The sequence below is a fragment of the Crotalus tigris genome, unplaced genomic scaffold, assembly GCF_016545835.1.
Source record: "Crotalus tigris isolate CLP2741 ecotype Arizona unplaced genomic scaffold, ASM1654583v1 scf7180000018055.714482, whole genome shotgun sequence".
Lineage (NCBI taxonomy): Eukaryota > Metazoa > Chordata > Lepidosauria > Squamata > Viperidae > Crotalus > Crotalus tigris.
In genome coordinates, this window is record NW_024096798.1 from 300,063 (window position 1) to 317,215 (window position 17,153).

The window sequence follows — 17,153 nt, forward strand, 5'->3', positions numbered from 1 at the left end:
GGTAAGGTAAAAAAGCAATCTGACTCAGAAAACATGCCTACCAAGAACTATTTCATATCAAATACAGATTAATGTTTTCCAGTAACTCTTCCAGAAATCAGAAAGAGGAACCCTTTGTCCTCGTAGTTCCGCCTGAAATGAAAGTCAGAGTAGGCAGAACGAATTTGATTAAATACAGAAAAGAGATCATAGGCATCGTAGTGGTATCAAAAAAAAATTCACTCAGGCCGCACAACCTGTGCTGTCACACAAGCTGTCGAGGAATCCTTCAATCACTAACTCAACTTATACTGTAGTATGTTTGCTTCTGACCCTATTGAAATTCATCTTTCTTGTTCCTGTTCATTGGGCACATAACATGTTTAAATTACCAAGAAGTAGATTTTAATTGGACAATAGAAAAACCTGGCTAACAATGCTGTCCAGCAATAGGGAACTGCTTTGAGACCTAATAATAATAATAATAATAATAATAATAATAGTAGTAGTAGTAGTAGTAGTAGTAGTAGTAGTAGTAGTAGTAGTAATAGTAAAGTTGGAAGGGACCTTGGAGGTCATCTAGTCCAACCCCCTGCTCAGGCAGGAAACCCTACACCATTTTGGACAAATGGCTGTCCAGTCTCTTCTTAAAAACTTCCAGTGTTGGAGCATTTACTGCTTCTGGAGGCAGGTTGCTCCACTGATTAATTGTTCTCACTGTTAGGAAGTTTCTCCTTAGTTCTAGGTTGCTTCTCTCCTTGATTAGTTTCTTGTCCTGCCTTCAGCTGCTTTGGAAAATAGCTTGATTCCCTCTTCTTTATGGCAGCCCCTGAGATATTGGAATACTGCTATCATGTCCCCCCTTGTCCTTCTCTTCGTTAAACTAACGAAGTTTAACTTTATTAAACTATTTTGTGGTAATGGAACTAGACTCTTTAATATTAAGTGAAGCAGCCAGTAGAACTCGGGTTTAATTCAATCGATAACACTACCGATAACACAGGGAGTATAAAATATTCCAAGTTTCTGTACTAGTATGGGTAGTCCTCGACTTACAATCTTTCATGTAGTGGCTATCCAAAGTTACAATGGCACTAAAAAAAGGGACTAATGACCACTTTTCACACCTATGACCCAGGGTCACCTGATCACCTTCTGCAACCTTCAAAGTCAATGGGAAAGCCAGAGTCACTTAACCACCAAGGCAAGAAAGATTGTAAAATGTGGCACAACTCACTTAGCAACAGAAATTCTGGACTCAGTTGTAGTCATAAATCGAGGAATACCTGTACGCAGATTAATTGGAATCAGCATTGTTCATCTATACTCCAAACTACTGATATTTTTTTTCTTGCTTTTATGTCAGCATTCTACAAATAAATAACAAGTGAGGGCCAAACTGAAAATTAGACATCCTTGGACAAAGGTTTTTTAATGCAGGGGTTTAAATGTGAAAGAATGATTCACCACAAGTAATTCTGCATGCTGGTGTTTCAACTCTACCTCTTGCCTGGCGTAATGGTTTTGAATTGATTAGGCAAAGAGAGCCTGTCCACAAAGATAATAAGCAAACGCTAACAGTAAAATAAGCAAACACTAACAGTAGCCTGAGTAAATTCTGCTTTGGCTCCTTATCTTTCCCTCCAGGTACATCATTTGGCCTCAGTTGCTAATTCTTTACAAGGGCTTTCCTTATTAGTAACAAATAATTTGAAGGGAAAAGTAAGCAAATTCTACCCTAAAACTCACTGTTACCCTGCATTATTCAAATAGAAATGATGCAATGGAGCAGTTAAAAACAGTTTTACACACTAAGTAGCTTCCTGACAGTTTTAGGAAAGCAGTGGGATAATGAAGCCAGGAGTAATTTAATTTGAAACTTAACAGTTAAGATAAATATACAGAAATACATATTGAGATTTATCCATAAGCATGTAAGCAGATTTCTACTAACAAAGTCTAATTTCCCAAATTCAATCAATATAAGTTTACCAAAATATCAAAAAGGGCAGCCTTATGCTTTAGGCTAGGAATCTACAGGAATTTCATCTCACTGAGCATAAGTTCTATCCAATAGTTTAATTTTTGAATATTTGCTGCTGTGTTTTGGTGGCTGAAGCAGTACAGGGATATTCATAACGCACTATCCACCTTGTTGAACTATCATTTTTCCTAATCCCCTTGAAAGTGATTACTGTTGTGGCGGTGGATTACTCCTGACTTCCTACCTTCGGGGATTTGAAGGCCCATGTTAAGGTTGCCCAGTGAAGAACACCTTGGGATTTTATGTCTGCTATGGCATCCATGAATATATCTCAATTAGCATCTCGCCTCAGCATCTTACAGGAAAACCTATGCTTGACCTGGTTATACGTGACTGGTATTAGCAATATGAAAACGGAGTTACTTTCTCTGCACTGTCGTGGACAAAAGCACTTTCTGGTTAAATGTTAGATTGTAGCAGTTGCTATAAATCACAAGAGCTGAAAGATTAAATAAAATAATCTGACCCCAAAGCCTTATGGATTCAGATACAGTGGCTCTTTAAATGCATTTGGGGAATTTTCCACCTCATCTGCTGGCAATATAGCTAAGGACCTGGGCAGAAAGATGACCTGGGTACATATTGTGCGTACCCCTCTAGCAAAGCTCAGTTAATCAAGGCTATAAGCACAATGATGTAAATGGGCAGGAGGATGGAATGCAAGCAATGTTCCCAACCACTTGTCATATGGACTCTTTTCAGCTTGCAGATCTCAAAAGTGGACAGTGCAAAGGGAAATGAGAGTTGCATTTGTCAGCTTAACCTTTGCCCCTCCAATCTGGTTAAATCAGCTAGGCCGGGACTGTCTTCACAATTCAGGGGATAATTAGCACTGCTTTAAGTATAAGATGAATCTCTGCATGCTTAAAGGACATTAACATTCAGCATTTTAACCAATTCTATTGTATTTTAAGTCCAGCGTGTATACATTTTATTGTGGTGGCACATGCTTATGTTTTTTACTATTACAATTGCTTAGAATTTTTTCAACTGGGCTGTACAGCATATTAAAAGTTGGAAAATAAAGGAGGCTACTAAAAATCAATACTGAAAAGGCACTGCCTTGATCTGTAAGATACCTGATCAGAGGTAGGTCTAGAATTCTCAATTTTTAAATGATTGGGAAAGTAATGTCCTTGTGACTGCAGATATACCTGGATGACACTTATTTTCTGGACCCATTTAAATCAGGATTTTATCCATGATATGTTACTGAGCCTCTTTGACCACTGTGGTAAATGACTCACACTGGTAATGAATGAAAATGGTCAGGTGAAGCTTTTTACAACATTGGCTGTGGTATTCATTTGGACTGTGTAATAGGGTTGGGTCTAGGAGACACTCTTGCAATGGTCAAGTTTTTTTTTAGAGTTTAAGTAGGATACAACCAGCATACTGATGACACAGAGCTCCAATGCTTCTAATTTTAAGGAATTAAAAAGCATTCTTGAACACTGCTTAATCTTGATCATGGAATAAATAAGGGAGAACAAGCCAAGGTGTTAGATGCTGGAGCATAGATCCCGCATGGAGTTGCATTCTTTCAGGAGGTTTCTGACTGCTCCTTGATAACCAGCTATCAGTGGATTTACAAGTGACAGTTGCCAGGATGAATTTACACAATTACAGTTACCATGTTCATGGGAACTCCTCTTCAGATGTCCTGGTTACAATCTACCCTTATAATTGCAATGCATCGTATATGATGCTATCTTGAAAACTGCCCAGTGGTGCAAATAGTCTAGTAGTGGTGCAAAATGCATTACTCAGCGAGAGAATTATACTGAAAGATCTGAACTATCAAGAGCCTTGTAGGCACAATTCAAGTTATTGGTATTGACAGAGAAAGATCTTCAAAGTTTGGTATCCAACTATCTGTAGAACTACTACTTGTATTAGTAAGAAAGGGCTTTTTGAAAATTCCCCACTGAGAAGAGTCCTGACCATCTGTTTGAAACATGGGCCTATATGACACATAGGGAGATGCATTTAACTCCCACTCCCCTTATGTTCAAGCATTGCTTCTGCCAAATACTTCATTAGTAAATATCCATCTGTCATATTTGTATATCATGCCCTCCCTCTGAAGCCAATCTGCAACAGCTTAATCTTAACTGTGCTATATGTGGTTTCATTTTAAACTTACTATATGCAACTACAATTTTTGAATAGAAAAGCAGGGTAAGCAAGTAAATTTAATATCTTCCATTGTGAACTATGCACATAACCATCTTTAAACACTTATACATCAGTACTGCAAAAATGAATAGATGGTCATTTAATAATAGCCACTTAGATTTTTGCTTTTTCAACAACAACAACAACAACATAACAATAATAATAATAATACATTGGCATTGACAAATTCACTATTAGTCAATTGCAAAAGGCAGCCTTACTAGGAACTGCTTCCATCCTGCGAGGAGATCTGTAATACCATCAAACATCCACATCTGCCTATCCCAGGTCCTGGGTAAGGACTCCATAGGTAGACAAAATGCCAAATTCAGTCTGAACATCTGGCTGACTGTGCGATGATCAATAATAATAATAACAATAACAACAACAACAATAATAATAATAATAATAATAATAATAATAATAATAATAATAATTAAAAAAAGTTGGAGGGACCTTGGAGGTCAACGAGTCCAACCCCCTGCTCGAGAAGGGGGGTTGGACTAGAAGACCTCTAAGGTCCCTCCCAACTCTGCTATCCTGTCGTATTTACTTTGCTGACTGCGGTTACTGATTGCAGGGTTTACTGCCTGGATCTCCGCTGTAAAGTAGCGGTTTATAAAGCATGAAAACGCCCGTGACGGATGAAATGTCCCCCACCCGATACCTGAAGACAACGCTGAGAAACCCTGTTTGACCCCCACCCAGCCCCCGCTTCAGACGACACGCGTGGCCCACAACACCCCCGGCAGGTCGGCCGGGCGGAGAAAACGCGACGGGCCCAACTCACTCGGGGGGGGAATCTCCAAGCCTGTTCACCCCTCTCCAAGCTTCCCCAAGCCCGTTAACCCCTCAGCGCCACGCAGCTGCCCGGGCCCGGCCCGCCTCGAGCCTCCTCCCTCTCCCCCCCCCCAGGAAAGAAGCGGCGCCTCAGAAAGGAAAAAAAAGCGGGAGAAAGCCGCCGCTCATTCAAGGGCGGGCGGAACGAGCCTCCACGGAAAACCCCTTCCGGCCTGCCTCAGACGAAGCAAGCGAGGCCGCCTCCTCCTCCCCGGGGCGCTCGACGTCCCGACTCACCTGGTCCCACCGACGGCAGCAGCAGAGGGAGCCGCCGCGTCCAACCCTCACACCCTCCGCCGACTGGTAAGATGGCGGCCGCCCCCCCTCAGTTATCACTGCAGCAGCGGCCCCGGGCGCATGCGCGGGGCACGCCCGGCACGCTGAACGCATGCGCCTATCCCGTGGGTGGAGGAGAGCGACTTGGGTGTGGGGCGGTTAAAGAACCGGCGAAGGAAGCCCGGCGCTGAGGAAAAGACTTCTGAGACCAGCATGCATCGCGGTCGAAATGTGGTCGACGCGCAAGGCCTCATGGTCTTGGTAGGCTTTTAATCAGGCGTGCCACGGCTTCTCGGTCGCGAGGTGGCTTCAGTGTTTGTATTTTGATCGTATTTTATTCGTGTTATATCTAGGCGTTGTATAGTTTTAACCTTTTTTAAAAAAAATATTGTAAGCCGCCCAGAGTTGCCCTTGCGGTAAGATGGGCGGCCAATAAATTCGATAAGTAAAAAATCACAAAATTGTATGTGTGTTCCTAAGGTACATCCATACGTGATTTTTGTTGCAGTGTGTTCGCTGGTATATGTGGGCTAAATAGCATACAAACCACATCCAAGCGTGACTAAGGTAGTCCTCAACTTAACGACTGCAATTGAAGCCAAAATTTATTATGGTTGAGAAATTTGTTGAGTTTTGCCCCATTTTACAACTTTTCTTGCCGTGTTTGTTAAGTGAATCGCTTGCAGTTATTAAATTGGTAAGATGGTTACTAATTTAAATTACTAATTTAAATTAGTAACCAGGTTAAGTGAATCAGGCTCCAATGACTTTGCTTGTCAGAAGGTCACAAAAGGTGAACATGACCCCAGGACAATGCAGCTGAGATTTTTATTATTATTTTATTTTTATTTTTTTTATACAGAGGACAAAAAATAATATGAAATTCAAAAAGAGCCGTAAGAATTGGATAAAATTATACATGGAACAGAAATAAAATTAATTAGCAATTTATATAAATACCTATTGAGATATAAAATGGAAGACGAGGTTGTCAAAGACACAATGATTAGATGGGCAAAAAAATTCGGATATACTATAGAATTGGAGAAATGGGAAAAAATATGGGAAATAAATATAAAATTGACTGTCAGTGGCATTCAAGGAAAACCAGCTGAAAATGTTTTATAGATGGCATCTTCCACCTGCAAAGCTTGCCAAGATGTTCCAGAATAACTTGCCAACATGTTGGAAATGTAAAAAAGTACATGGAACATATTATCATCTATGGTGGACATGCCCAGTTGCAAAAAAATACTGGTCTACAATAAGAAAATGGATCCAAGAAATAATAGACCAACCTGTAGACTGGAAACCAGAGATCTTTTTGTTGAGTATTTTAAATAGAAAATATAGTAAAGAAATATGGTACTTAATTTTACATATAATAACGGCAAGAATAGCATATGCACAGTGCTGGAAAAATGAGAATATACCATCAGAGGAAGAAGTAATAAGAAAAATCTTGGAATGTGCTGAGATGGACAAATTAACAAAAGAGATAAAAGAAAAGGAAGATACAGAGCATTATATCGTATGGAACAAGGTGTATGTCTGGTTGGAGACTAGAAATAATAGAGGAGAATAAATATGGAAAGGTCAAAAGTGAAAATATGTGTACACATGAAGGAAGAAAAATGTAAATAAGAAATAATGGGGCTATAAGGACAAATATTTAAAGAAGAATAAGGGGGAAATGTAAATATTAGATTACCGTTACGTAATTGCTGTAAAAAAAGGAGGTACATATTGTGTGTGTATGTGTATTATGTGTTGCTTTGTTCTGTTTTGTCTTATTAAAAAAAAAATTAAATCATAAAAGCAACAAGTTTGGTTAATTCAGTCACCAGTCTGCACCAGATTCTAAGCCAAGAGAAAACTAAGATTAACCCTAACCAGATCCAGCTGGTTTACACTGTACCTTCCACTTATTAAGCCTGCTGTGTGAACTAGGCCAAAATGTAGATCACTTTTAACTTTTATACCAAATACGATACCTGGGTGTTAACATAATCCAAAGTGCTTCAGATTGCTCTGTTCGGGGACTTTCATTAGATTAGACAAAGTTGTGTTAAAACAATGAGCAGGCAATTGTGAAAGGGTCACCCCCTGTAAAAGTAGCTAATAAATTTTCTCAAATACATGATCACAAGAAATTGCCGTCCTCTGCTTCATCTGGCATGTTCTGATCAGCACCAGATTGTACTTCTTGCAAACAGATCAAAACATCAAGTGGGGAAGAAAAAAATCATACAAACATGCTTAAATTATTTTGCCAGACTTGATTAAATGTCCTATTTGTTTAAGGATATCAGAATTACAAGAGTTGGAAGGGACCTTGGAGGTCTTCTAGTCCAGCCCACTAATTTTAATCCCAATCTTCCTGAAAGACTAGTTTGGGGAAGATGACTTAATTTATCAAAACTGAGCATCTTTCCCCATATTCAACTCAGATGCCAGAGATTCAAGTTAGCCAAATTAAATGAGCAGCTAATGGATGCATTCCTGCAACACAATAACATGGCTACGTTTTTGCAGTGTATATATTACGCAGGCCTGATGTGTTTAATTCATTTGTGGTTTCATCTATTGCAGGGGTCTTCAAACTTGGCCCTTTTATGACTTGTGGACTTCAACTCCCAGAATCCCTCAGCCAGCGTGTCTGGCTGAGGAATTCTGGGAGTTGAAGTCCACAAGTTATAAAAGGGCTAAGTTTAAAGGCCCCTGATCTGGTCTATGTAGTTGAGTTGAGACCAGGTTGAGATTTCCTCAAATTCACAGATGATCAAAAGCAGAACCAAAATGGTAAAAAAATATCCCTCTAGCACAGAAGTCCCAACTTTGGCCACTTTATGACGTGTGGACTTCAGTTCCCATGCTGGCTGAGGAATTCTGGGAGTTGAAGTCCACAAGTCATAAAGTGACCAAGGTTGGGGACCTCTGCTCTAGCACAGTGGTTCTCAACCTTTTTAATGCCGCGACCCCCAACTGGTCGTAAGTCGAGGACTACTCAACCGGTCGTAAGTCGAGGACTACTCAACTGGTGCAGCACCGTTTGCAGAATGGGACTTTTGGCGGGCTCAGCAGGGCAGAGACAGCCTGGACAATTCCCATTGGCTTTTGAAAGCCAATAGAATTAGACTCTATTCAAGAGAGTCTATTCTATTGGCTTTCAAAAGCCAATAGAATAAAAGGGAGTAGCACAGCTAAGGAAAAGGGGGGGAAAAATGGCGGACTGCGTTGTTTGGTGACCCCCGTGAAATGGTCATTCAACCCCAAATGGGGTCCCGACCCACAGGTTGAGAACCACTGTTTTATGCATTAGGCATTATTTCATTTCAAGGCCACCTAGCACGCTTTTAAAGAAGGCAACAAACATCACAGAAAGCGTACGAAAGAGCCAGTGTTGTGGTTTCGTCTCTCCTCCCCACTATTCCTTTTTTGTTCTTTATTCTATAACAGCCCCTCTGGGAAATAAAAGTCAAGTTTTTCAAATCATTCTTCCAAACCTCCTTTTCATTCTCATACTCGAGGGCCCGAAGGCCAAAATGACTTTCTCTACCTAATGGATTTTTTTTTTTCATTCATCAGCACAGAATGAAAACAGAAAGAGGGAAAAATCTATTTTAGAAAATCAAGGGAGCAGAAAAGTCCACAATATATGTGGTGGTTGTGAGAGGACGTCGAAGTTTCAATTGCACCATCTGGCCATATTTTGACCTGCTTCTTAGCCACGTTCTGTGGAGACCCCTGAAGAAGAGTCACCTTTTGTGAACTAGTGTCTGAAATGGGCAGATGGGGTTTTGGGGGGTTAAGTGGTTTTTTATTGGGGGGGGAACGAGAAAAAAAAAGCACACACCAGCGTGGAGTCCAATAAAACTATTTTATAAATAAAAACACATTGGAAGTTTTCAATTTATATAAAACCAAGAAAGAGGAGGTAAGGCAATATGCGTGATGGGAAGGTAGCACCAAAGTTGAAGGAAGAGAACCAAAGGGAAGGAACCAGCCAGAGATGGAGGGGTGAGGTTGACGTGTGTGTGTGTGTGTGTGTGTGTGTGTGTGTGTGTGTGTGTGTGTGTGAAGGGGGGTTGTCAAGGTTGCCTTTGTGGCAAAAGAGACATAAAAAAATGGCAGCAGATAAAATTAGGGGTGATGGCCTGAAAGAAAATACTGTGAATCGAAAGGGGACAAAGAAACTGCAGAACATTTAAAAACGACACAAAAACAACATAATCCTTGAGTCTAAGGAAACCCATATATATGACTGTTGACCCGGAGGACAATTTTCAAAGCCTCAGGGAATGCAAGTGTGTGAACGGAATTGCACAATCCTTGTACAGTGAAGGGAGAGGACCTAGTGTGGGATTTGCACTTAACCAAAGGACTTTCAGGATAGCACTTACTATGTGGGGTTTCTCTGTCCCCTTCTTCTAGGCCAAAGGTAGGCAATCTTGGCTCTTTTATGACTCATGGACTTCAACTCCCAGAATACTTCAGCCAGCCATGCTGAGGAGAAAGGGAGAGGTTTCCAAGCTAAGCCAGGCTGGCTCAGGAATTCTGGGAGTTGAAGTCCACCAGTCATGAGGGGGCCATAGTTCCCCCATGCTGGCTCAGGAATTCTGGGAGTTGAAGTCCACAAGTCATAAAAGAGCCAAGGTTGCCTACCTCTGTCCTAGGCCTAGGCCACTTTATGACTCATGGACCAACTCCCAGAATTCCTGAGGCAGCCATGCTGAGGGGAAAGGGAGAGGTTTCCAAGCTGAGCCACATTGGCTCACGTATTCTGGGAGTTGAAGTCCACGAGTCATAAAGGGGCCATAGTTCCCTCATGCTGGCTCAGGAATTCTGGGAGTTGAAGTCCATGAGTCATAAAAGAGTCAAAGTTGCCTGCCCCTCGCCTAGGCCTAACATTTGCTGTTCCTTCACCCATAAAGAGAAGGAAAGTAGAAGTTCTAAATCCTAAAAGCAAATCCGGCGTAAAGGGCAAAACCACAGAGACTTTTTTTCCCCCCCTACACCAACTCTACTCCTCTCCCCGACTTAAAAAACAAAACAAAACAAAAAAAAAACACCAGGTGGTCCTCAAGTTGCCACGACTGGAATCAATCTGAGTTGCTAAGCAAGGCAGCTAAGTGAGTCACACCCACTTTTGTGACTTTTTCTCTCCCTTTTTTTTTTTGCGACGGCTGTTAAGCAAATCGCCCCACTTGTTAAACGAAGGACGTGGTCGCTAAGCGAATCTGATTTCCTCCATGCATTTCGCTTGTCGGAAGTCGGCTGGAAGATTGCAGACGGCAATCACACACCACCCCTGGGGGACAACGCAGCCATCATATATACTACATTATCTGTTACCAAACGTCTGAATTTTGACCCGTGGCCATGGGGATGCTGCGACAATAGTTAACATTGACGGGGTTATTAGTCACTTTTTTCAGTGCCGTTATAACTTCAAATGGTCACTGAAGGATTGTAAGGCAAGGACTATTTGTAATAGTTTTGCTGTCAGCCAGCACCGTTTCCCAGCCCCTTCCTTTCCTTCACTACTTCACAACAGACTGACAGAGGTCTGTGGAGATTTCTAGTCATCCGGGTCAGTCATCCCAAAGATGCTTTTTCAGGAGGCAACTGGACTTTCTTGTTTTTCTTTGAAGACGTTTCGCTTCTCATCCCAGAAACTTCTTCAGCTCTGACTGGATGGTGGGGAATGGAAGGATTTATACTCCTTACGGACAGCTGGTCATTTGCCTCCTTTTAGAGAGTCGTTGAGGCCACCTGGAGGTTTACCTGTGTTGGCCTCAATGACCCTCTAAAGCAGGGGTCTTCAAACTTGGCCCTTTTATGACTTGTGGACTTCAACTCCCAGAATTCCTCAGCCAGGCACGTGTGCCTAGCTGAGGAATTCTGGGAGTTGAAATCCACAAGTCATAAAAGGGCCAGGTTTGAAGACCCCTGCTCTAAAAGAAGGTAAATGACCAGCCGTCTGCAAGGAACATAAATTCTTCCATTCCCCACCATCCGGTCAGACTGAAAGATGGGTATTCTATTCAAACACAGCAGGAATGAAGGTGAAATGGGAACCTGAGAGGTGCTGGACTGGATGTGGCCTTAGACCAGCAAATTCTGGCCTATGGTTCTACAAAGGCCAGGCCAGCCGGATCAAATAGGCTCACCATAAAACACCTACTTATTATTCTTGGCTAACAGTCAAAGAACGTAGGCTTATTGGAATTGCAGCATCTCACAGAAGGGACGAGAGCTCACAAAACATCCACACCCACACCTTTCAGCAAGACTGATGGCCATGCCCACCATACCTAAGGGGAGGGGGGGGAATTCATTGTAGAGCAGTTTAGGTGCACTCCTAACACAGTACAAAGGCCAAAACCTAGCCAAACGAACCAAACAGAAATTTGCCTCTAGGTAAAAAACCAAAACAATGCAGCCAGATATACTAGAAAGTCACTTGGCATGATTATGGCATTTTTTTTTTTTCCTGGCAGAGGTGGAACCTATGAGTTCTTTTCTTGCAAAGTAAATGCCACTTCCACTTTTTCTCTTATGGCATTTCAAAGGCCAAGAAACAGCTGGGTTTAACCGCCATCGTTTTAAGTTCCCCAAGTGTCGCTCTTGAGTGTTGGGGTCTCCGGACTCGCTCTTCACAGTGAGGCTTGACAGATGGACACTGAAGCAAAGGAACTCTGGACCACATACCCATGACATGATCCTGCACAGGAAGCAGGCAAGCAAGAGCCAACCCCCACCACTAAAGGGGGAATGCCACAAACGAGCTCCTTAGATGGAGTCACACCACGTATGAGTGTAGGTAAAGCAGGGTAGGGTAATCACAGCATGTGGCAGCTCCTAGCTGATCTCCAAGCAACTAAGTGAGTGGACCTGGTTAGTGCTTGGATAGGTCAGTAGGAAATCCATGTTGATGCCGAACTAGGAAGTAAGGCAGCAATATCCCAGGAGAATAAGGAAGCTACTTGGATGAGTCCACGAAGTCATCAAGATTTAAGTCATAAGAATCTTTTGTTTGTGCTTCAGTGTGTTGCGGGTACCCAGCCCTTGAGGATCAGAATTTGAGTGTCCGTATTTCAGCGGCGGGATGAGGTCGGAGAGCAATACCTGGAATACCTGGCTGGCAAATCTCAGTTGTTTGTGCAATAATTATTCCCTTGGATGTGCTAGCCACTTAGAAGGAATAAGCATCATCGCCCTCCTGCCTTGGAAGATTTTAAAAGCCGCTGTCCAGATCGTCCCACTTCAAAACCGAGAGGAAGTTTGATTTGTTAAAGGCAGGAAGCGGAAGTTGCATTCTGCGACCAGTACTATTTTTTTTAAAAAAAAAAAAAAAAGTCTACATACAACCAGAAAAACTTTGTGACTCCCAGAAAAATCATGCCGAAGGGATTAAGGAAGGGAGAGAAACGAAAGAGCGTCAAACCCTTACGCAATCTCTCAGAAGTCAGTCCTCCCCATTCAGGGATAATTGTGTTGTTGTTTTTTCCTCTTTGTATTGGGATTGTTTTGATCAAAAAAAAAAAAAGGAATGAAGGTGGTGCCGATCCACCCAGCAATGAAAGGGAAAGAACCAATGATGGGATTTAAAACGAAATAAAGAGGGCAAGACGGGTGATGGGAAGGAACTCAACATCTCGAATAGAGATGGAAGACTGTTTTAAGTCTGCGAAAAAAAGTGGTGGCAGAGAGAATTCTACTGATACATCCACTGGCGCAGGAACAGCAGCGTAACCCAAACGTGTGATTCACGGTCATCGCTGGTGTTCCAAAAAGCAAGCAACCCTGGGTTTTGGATAAGTTTCCTTTGCATTTACTCAATGGTGTTACAGGATATTTTTTTCCCAGAAGAAAGCCACGGTCCTTCCGTTCTGGATATCTTGAGGAAGCTAGCCTTGGCGTGGAGACAGTGTCCTGGCCCTCTCCCCCTGGACGTCTTCCAGACATCAGGCATCCCAAAAAACCAAGTTTAGCCTCCAGCATTTCCCCAGGAAAACCTTCATCCCAATTTGAGGAGCACAGCTTCAGCGAAGAAGGGGAGGTCGCCACCATTCAGCAGGTCCATCTCAAGAGTCCCGCGGGAGAGACCAGGCTGCTGCTGCTGGCGAAGAGGGACACACAGTTGGGAGCTCAGCCCTGCTTCCCTCCCGAGCTGATGGATAAGGAGGGACATCTTCCAACTAAGCAGGCTGAAAGGGCTCTGTGTCTTCCTCCTGGACAGCAGGAGGGACCAAACCACCACCACGTGCCGCGGCTCTCCCCACGCCACGGCTGGCCGGCTCAAAGGAAGTCAAAGACCCCATAATTCTTGGCTGCTCGGCAGAGAGGAACACAAGAGGGGCGAGGAGGAGAAAGAGGGCAGGCGTTTAGGGATGGCGGCGTGGAAAAAAAACAACAACAACGGGCGAGCGGCAGAGGTCCTGGAGCAGGTAGTGGATTAATGGGTTAGCGTGCAGGTTAACAGGTAAAAATACAAGCTGGGTTAGGGCTGTTCTTTGCTGCAATCACAGGTGGGGACGGAGGGGGGGGTGTTGTTCGGGAGAAGCTGCTGGAGACACTTGCGGGAGAGATTAGAATCAAACAGTTTAGTTCGGGGGTCCCTCACGCCCCAACCGCAGCCCACTATGTGGCTCATCTGGAACCAGGCCGCGTGAGCAGTTGGCTGGCGCACACACGTGTGCACAGCTCAGCTTGCACCAGGGGCAGGACGGTTCCCCTCCCCCCCCAACCCCCTCCCCCCCGGGCCATCAAACTGTAAAGGTTGGGGACTGCTATTTTAGTTCATTTGATTTCCTCAAATACCAAGTCAAAAAAAAAAAACCCAAAACAAAACAGAGAGAGAGAGAGACAAGAGACATATGCTCTTTCTAGGAAACAAACCAACTTGGGGGGGCCCAAACAAGCAGAGGGAGGGAGGGAGGGAGGGGTGGAGGGAGGGATCTTCACATTACATCCACAAAAAACTCACTGGGGTTGCCCATGGCCATTCGGAATGACTGTCTACTGGCGGTCAGTTCAGGGGGCACCGAGGCCAGATCTCGGCCCGGGGGAGCCCCGGGTGGTCCCAGGGTGGAAGGGGGTGGTGGCATCAGGAGCATGGGAGGGCTGTAGAGAGGTGGGAGGCCGGGAGGGCCGTAAGACTGCTGGCTGTGGTGGCTGCGCACGCTGTGAGCCATGGAGTGGTGGCTCCGTTGGCTGGCGGGCAAGGAGCACTCGCTGGCCGCTCGCTCCCGCCGAATGCTGCTGCGGCTGGTGTGGTCGGATTCGCTGCCGCTACCGCCTGACTTGGATTCCCCGGCCTTGGGGTCTCGGTCCTTCCTTCTCTCGCTACCACTGCGGTTTGAACCGCTGCTGCGGCTTCCTGCACAAGGAGGAACAATTCAGAGGGGTTAGAGGATTGTGTTTCTCAACTGTGGCAGCTTGAAGATGGGTGGACTTCCAACTCCCGGAATTCCCCAGCCAGCGTCGTTTATACTCTCTTGTAATCCCTCCCTCTGCAATCTCTCCACTTTAGAGGGATTATAAGAGAGTATAAACCAGTGGTTCTCAACCTGTGGGTCGCGACCCCATTTGGGGTCAAACGACCATTTCAAGGGGGTCGCCAAACAATGCAGTCCGCCATTTTTTTCCCCTTTTCCTTAGCTGTGCTACTCCCTTTTATTCTATTGGCTTTTGAAAGGCAATAGAATAGACTCTCTTCAATACAGTCTAATTCTATTGGCTTTGAAAAGCCAATAGGAATTGTCCAGGCTGTCTCTGCCCTGCTGAGCCCGCCAAAAGTCCCCTTCTGCAAACGGTGCTGCAGCAGTTGAGTAGTCCTCGACTTACGACCGGTTGAGTAGTCCTCGATTTACGACCAGTTGGGGGTCGCGGCATTAAAAAGGTTGAGAACCACTGGTATAAACGATGCTGGCTGGGGAATTCTGGGAGTTGGAAGTCCACCCATCTTCAAAGAAATATTGAATTTAGAAGACTTACCATGTTTAAGCTGGGGGACTCCGTGGGAAGAGGCAAGCCAGCAGTGACTAAATACACATTCTGCTTTGCTACACCAAGTCAGAAATCCCGCATTCTCTGCCAAAATTACCCAATACAGGCCGTCCTTGACTTACCATGGTTCATTCAGCTCAAAGTTACCCCGGCTCTGAAAAAAGGGACTTGGGACTGTTTTTCACAGCTACGGCTTCGGCAGCCACCCCCAGGACCGTGTGATCGAAATCCAGATGCTTGGCAATTGGCTCACACTTAAGACCCGTTTTACTGTGTCCCGAGGTCATGCGACCCCCTTTTGCGACCTTCTGACAAGCGAAGTCAGCGGGAGACCCGGATTTCGCTTCACCACCGCGTTCCTAGCTTCACAACTGCAGTGATTCGCTTAACAACTGTGGCGAGAAAGGTCGCAAAATGGAGCCAGGCTCTCTTAACAAATGGCTCGCTTAACCACAGGAAGTTTGGGCTCAACTGTGGTCGTTAAGTCGAGGACCACCTGTGCATGCCCTCAACAATGGTTGGAAAATGATCAGAGAGAGAAGCAGAGGAGAAAAACCCTAACGGTGAGGACAATTGACCAGTGGAACAGCTTGCCACCAGAAATCGTGGGCGCTCCATCACTGGAGATTTTTAAGAAGAGACTGGACACCTGTCTGAGATGGTGTAGGTTTATTTATTTATTTATGAGACTTATATACCGCTTTAAGTGCAAGCACTCTCTAAGCGGTGTACACCAGTAAGCAATGTATATATATATATATTTACATTGCCCCCAACAATCTGGGTCCTCATTTTACCTACCCCGGAAGGATGGAAGGCTGAGTCAACCTGAGCCGGTGAGATTTGAACCGCTGACCTGCTGAACACAGTCAGCTAAAGTGGCCTGCAGTACTGCACTCTAACTGCTGCGCCACCTCGGCTCTTTCTTGAGCAGTGGGCTAGACTAGAAGACCTCCAAGGTCCCTTCCAGCTCTATTCTATTCTGTTCTGTTCCGTTCCGTCCCATCCTGTCCCGTCCCGTCCCATCCCATTATCCTATCCTATCCTATCCTATCCTATCCTATCCTATCCTATCCTATCTTATCCTTGTATTCTATTCTACCTTATTTTATCCTATCCTATTTTATCCTATCCTATCCTATCCTATCCTATCCTATCCTTCTATTCTATCCTATCCTATCCCATCTCATCCTATTATCCTATCCTATCCTATCCTATCCTATCCTATCCTATCCTATTCTATTCTATTCCTCAGAAGCAGAACATAAAGACATTTGTGCCCCACCCCATCCTTGGAGCCAGAGCAGACAAAGATGCTGTGAATCAAACAACTTTTTCCAGGGTACACCACAACAGAAAAAAGGAGCCAAGAAATAAAATGATGAAATGATTAGAGTTAGGCTAACCTTGGCATCGTCCATCTATTCTCTAGGACAGAATTACAGCTCTTTGTGAGCACTGCAGAAAGTACAGGCCAATGACTTGGCATGTTCTCCAGCAAGAATACACAAGTTGTTTGGACAACAACAACTTTGAACTCTTTGCCCGCTTGGAAGCAGGCTGAAAACAAAAGGATCTCTCTCACTCTCTCTCTCTCACTCTCTCACTCTCTCTCTTTTTAACAAGCCAACATTCACATTCCATTTTTCCACTCCTCTAAGCCACCCAAAGTGACTTACAGCCTTAAAAACCATGAGACATTGAAGAAAAAGAAATACATGTAGTCCTCAACTTACGGACCACAATTGTGGCCGGCCTTCCTGCTGCTAAGCGAGACATTTGCTAAGTGAGTTTTGCCCTCGTTTTACAACCTTTCTTGCCA

The 17,153-nt window shown here is 44.1% G+C and overlaps 2 protein-coding genes across 8 annotated transcripts in view; both read right to left on the reverse strand.

Moving 5' to 3' along the window:
• AP2M1 (adaptor related protein complex 2 subunit mu 1) overlaps nucleotides 1-5,431 on the reverse strand; it is a 45,654-nt gene extending 40,223 nt beyond the window's left edge. For 3 of the 5 annotated variants that reach the window (XM_039347207.1, XM_039347205.1, XM_039347206.1), the window contains exon 1: nucleotides 5,279-5,430. The gene's annotated coding sequence lies outside the window, so the exon portion shown is untranslated. Of the gene's footprint in view, nucleotides 1-1,216; nucleotides 1,236-5,278 lie in introns of those variants that run through there. The other 2 variants (XM_039347203.1, XM_039347204.1) reach the window with 2 other exon arrangements.
• A 7,705-nt stretch (nucleotides 5,432-13,136) lies between these two features.
• The window catches only part of DVL3 (dishevelled segment polarity protein 3), a 74,229-nt gene continuing 70,212 nt past the window's right edge, over nucleotides 13,137-17,153 (reverse strand). For 2 of the 3 annotated variants that reach the window (XM_039347209.1, XM_039347208.1), the window contains 2 exons: nucleotides 14,310-14,702; nucleotides 13,137-13,653 (listed from right to left, as the gene is read on the reverse strand). In XM_039347209.1, the coding sequence (XP_039203143.1) occupies nucleotides 13,622-13,653; nucleotides 14,310-14,702 (425 nt within the window). In that variant the 3' untranslated portion in view covers nucleotides 13,137-13,621. Of the gene's footprint in view, nucleotides 13,654-14,283; nucleotides 14,703-17,153 lie in introns of those variants that run through there. The other variant, XM_039347210.1, reaches the window with a different exon arrangement.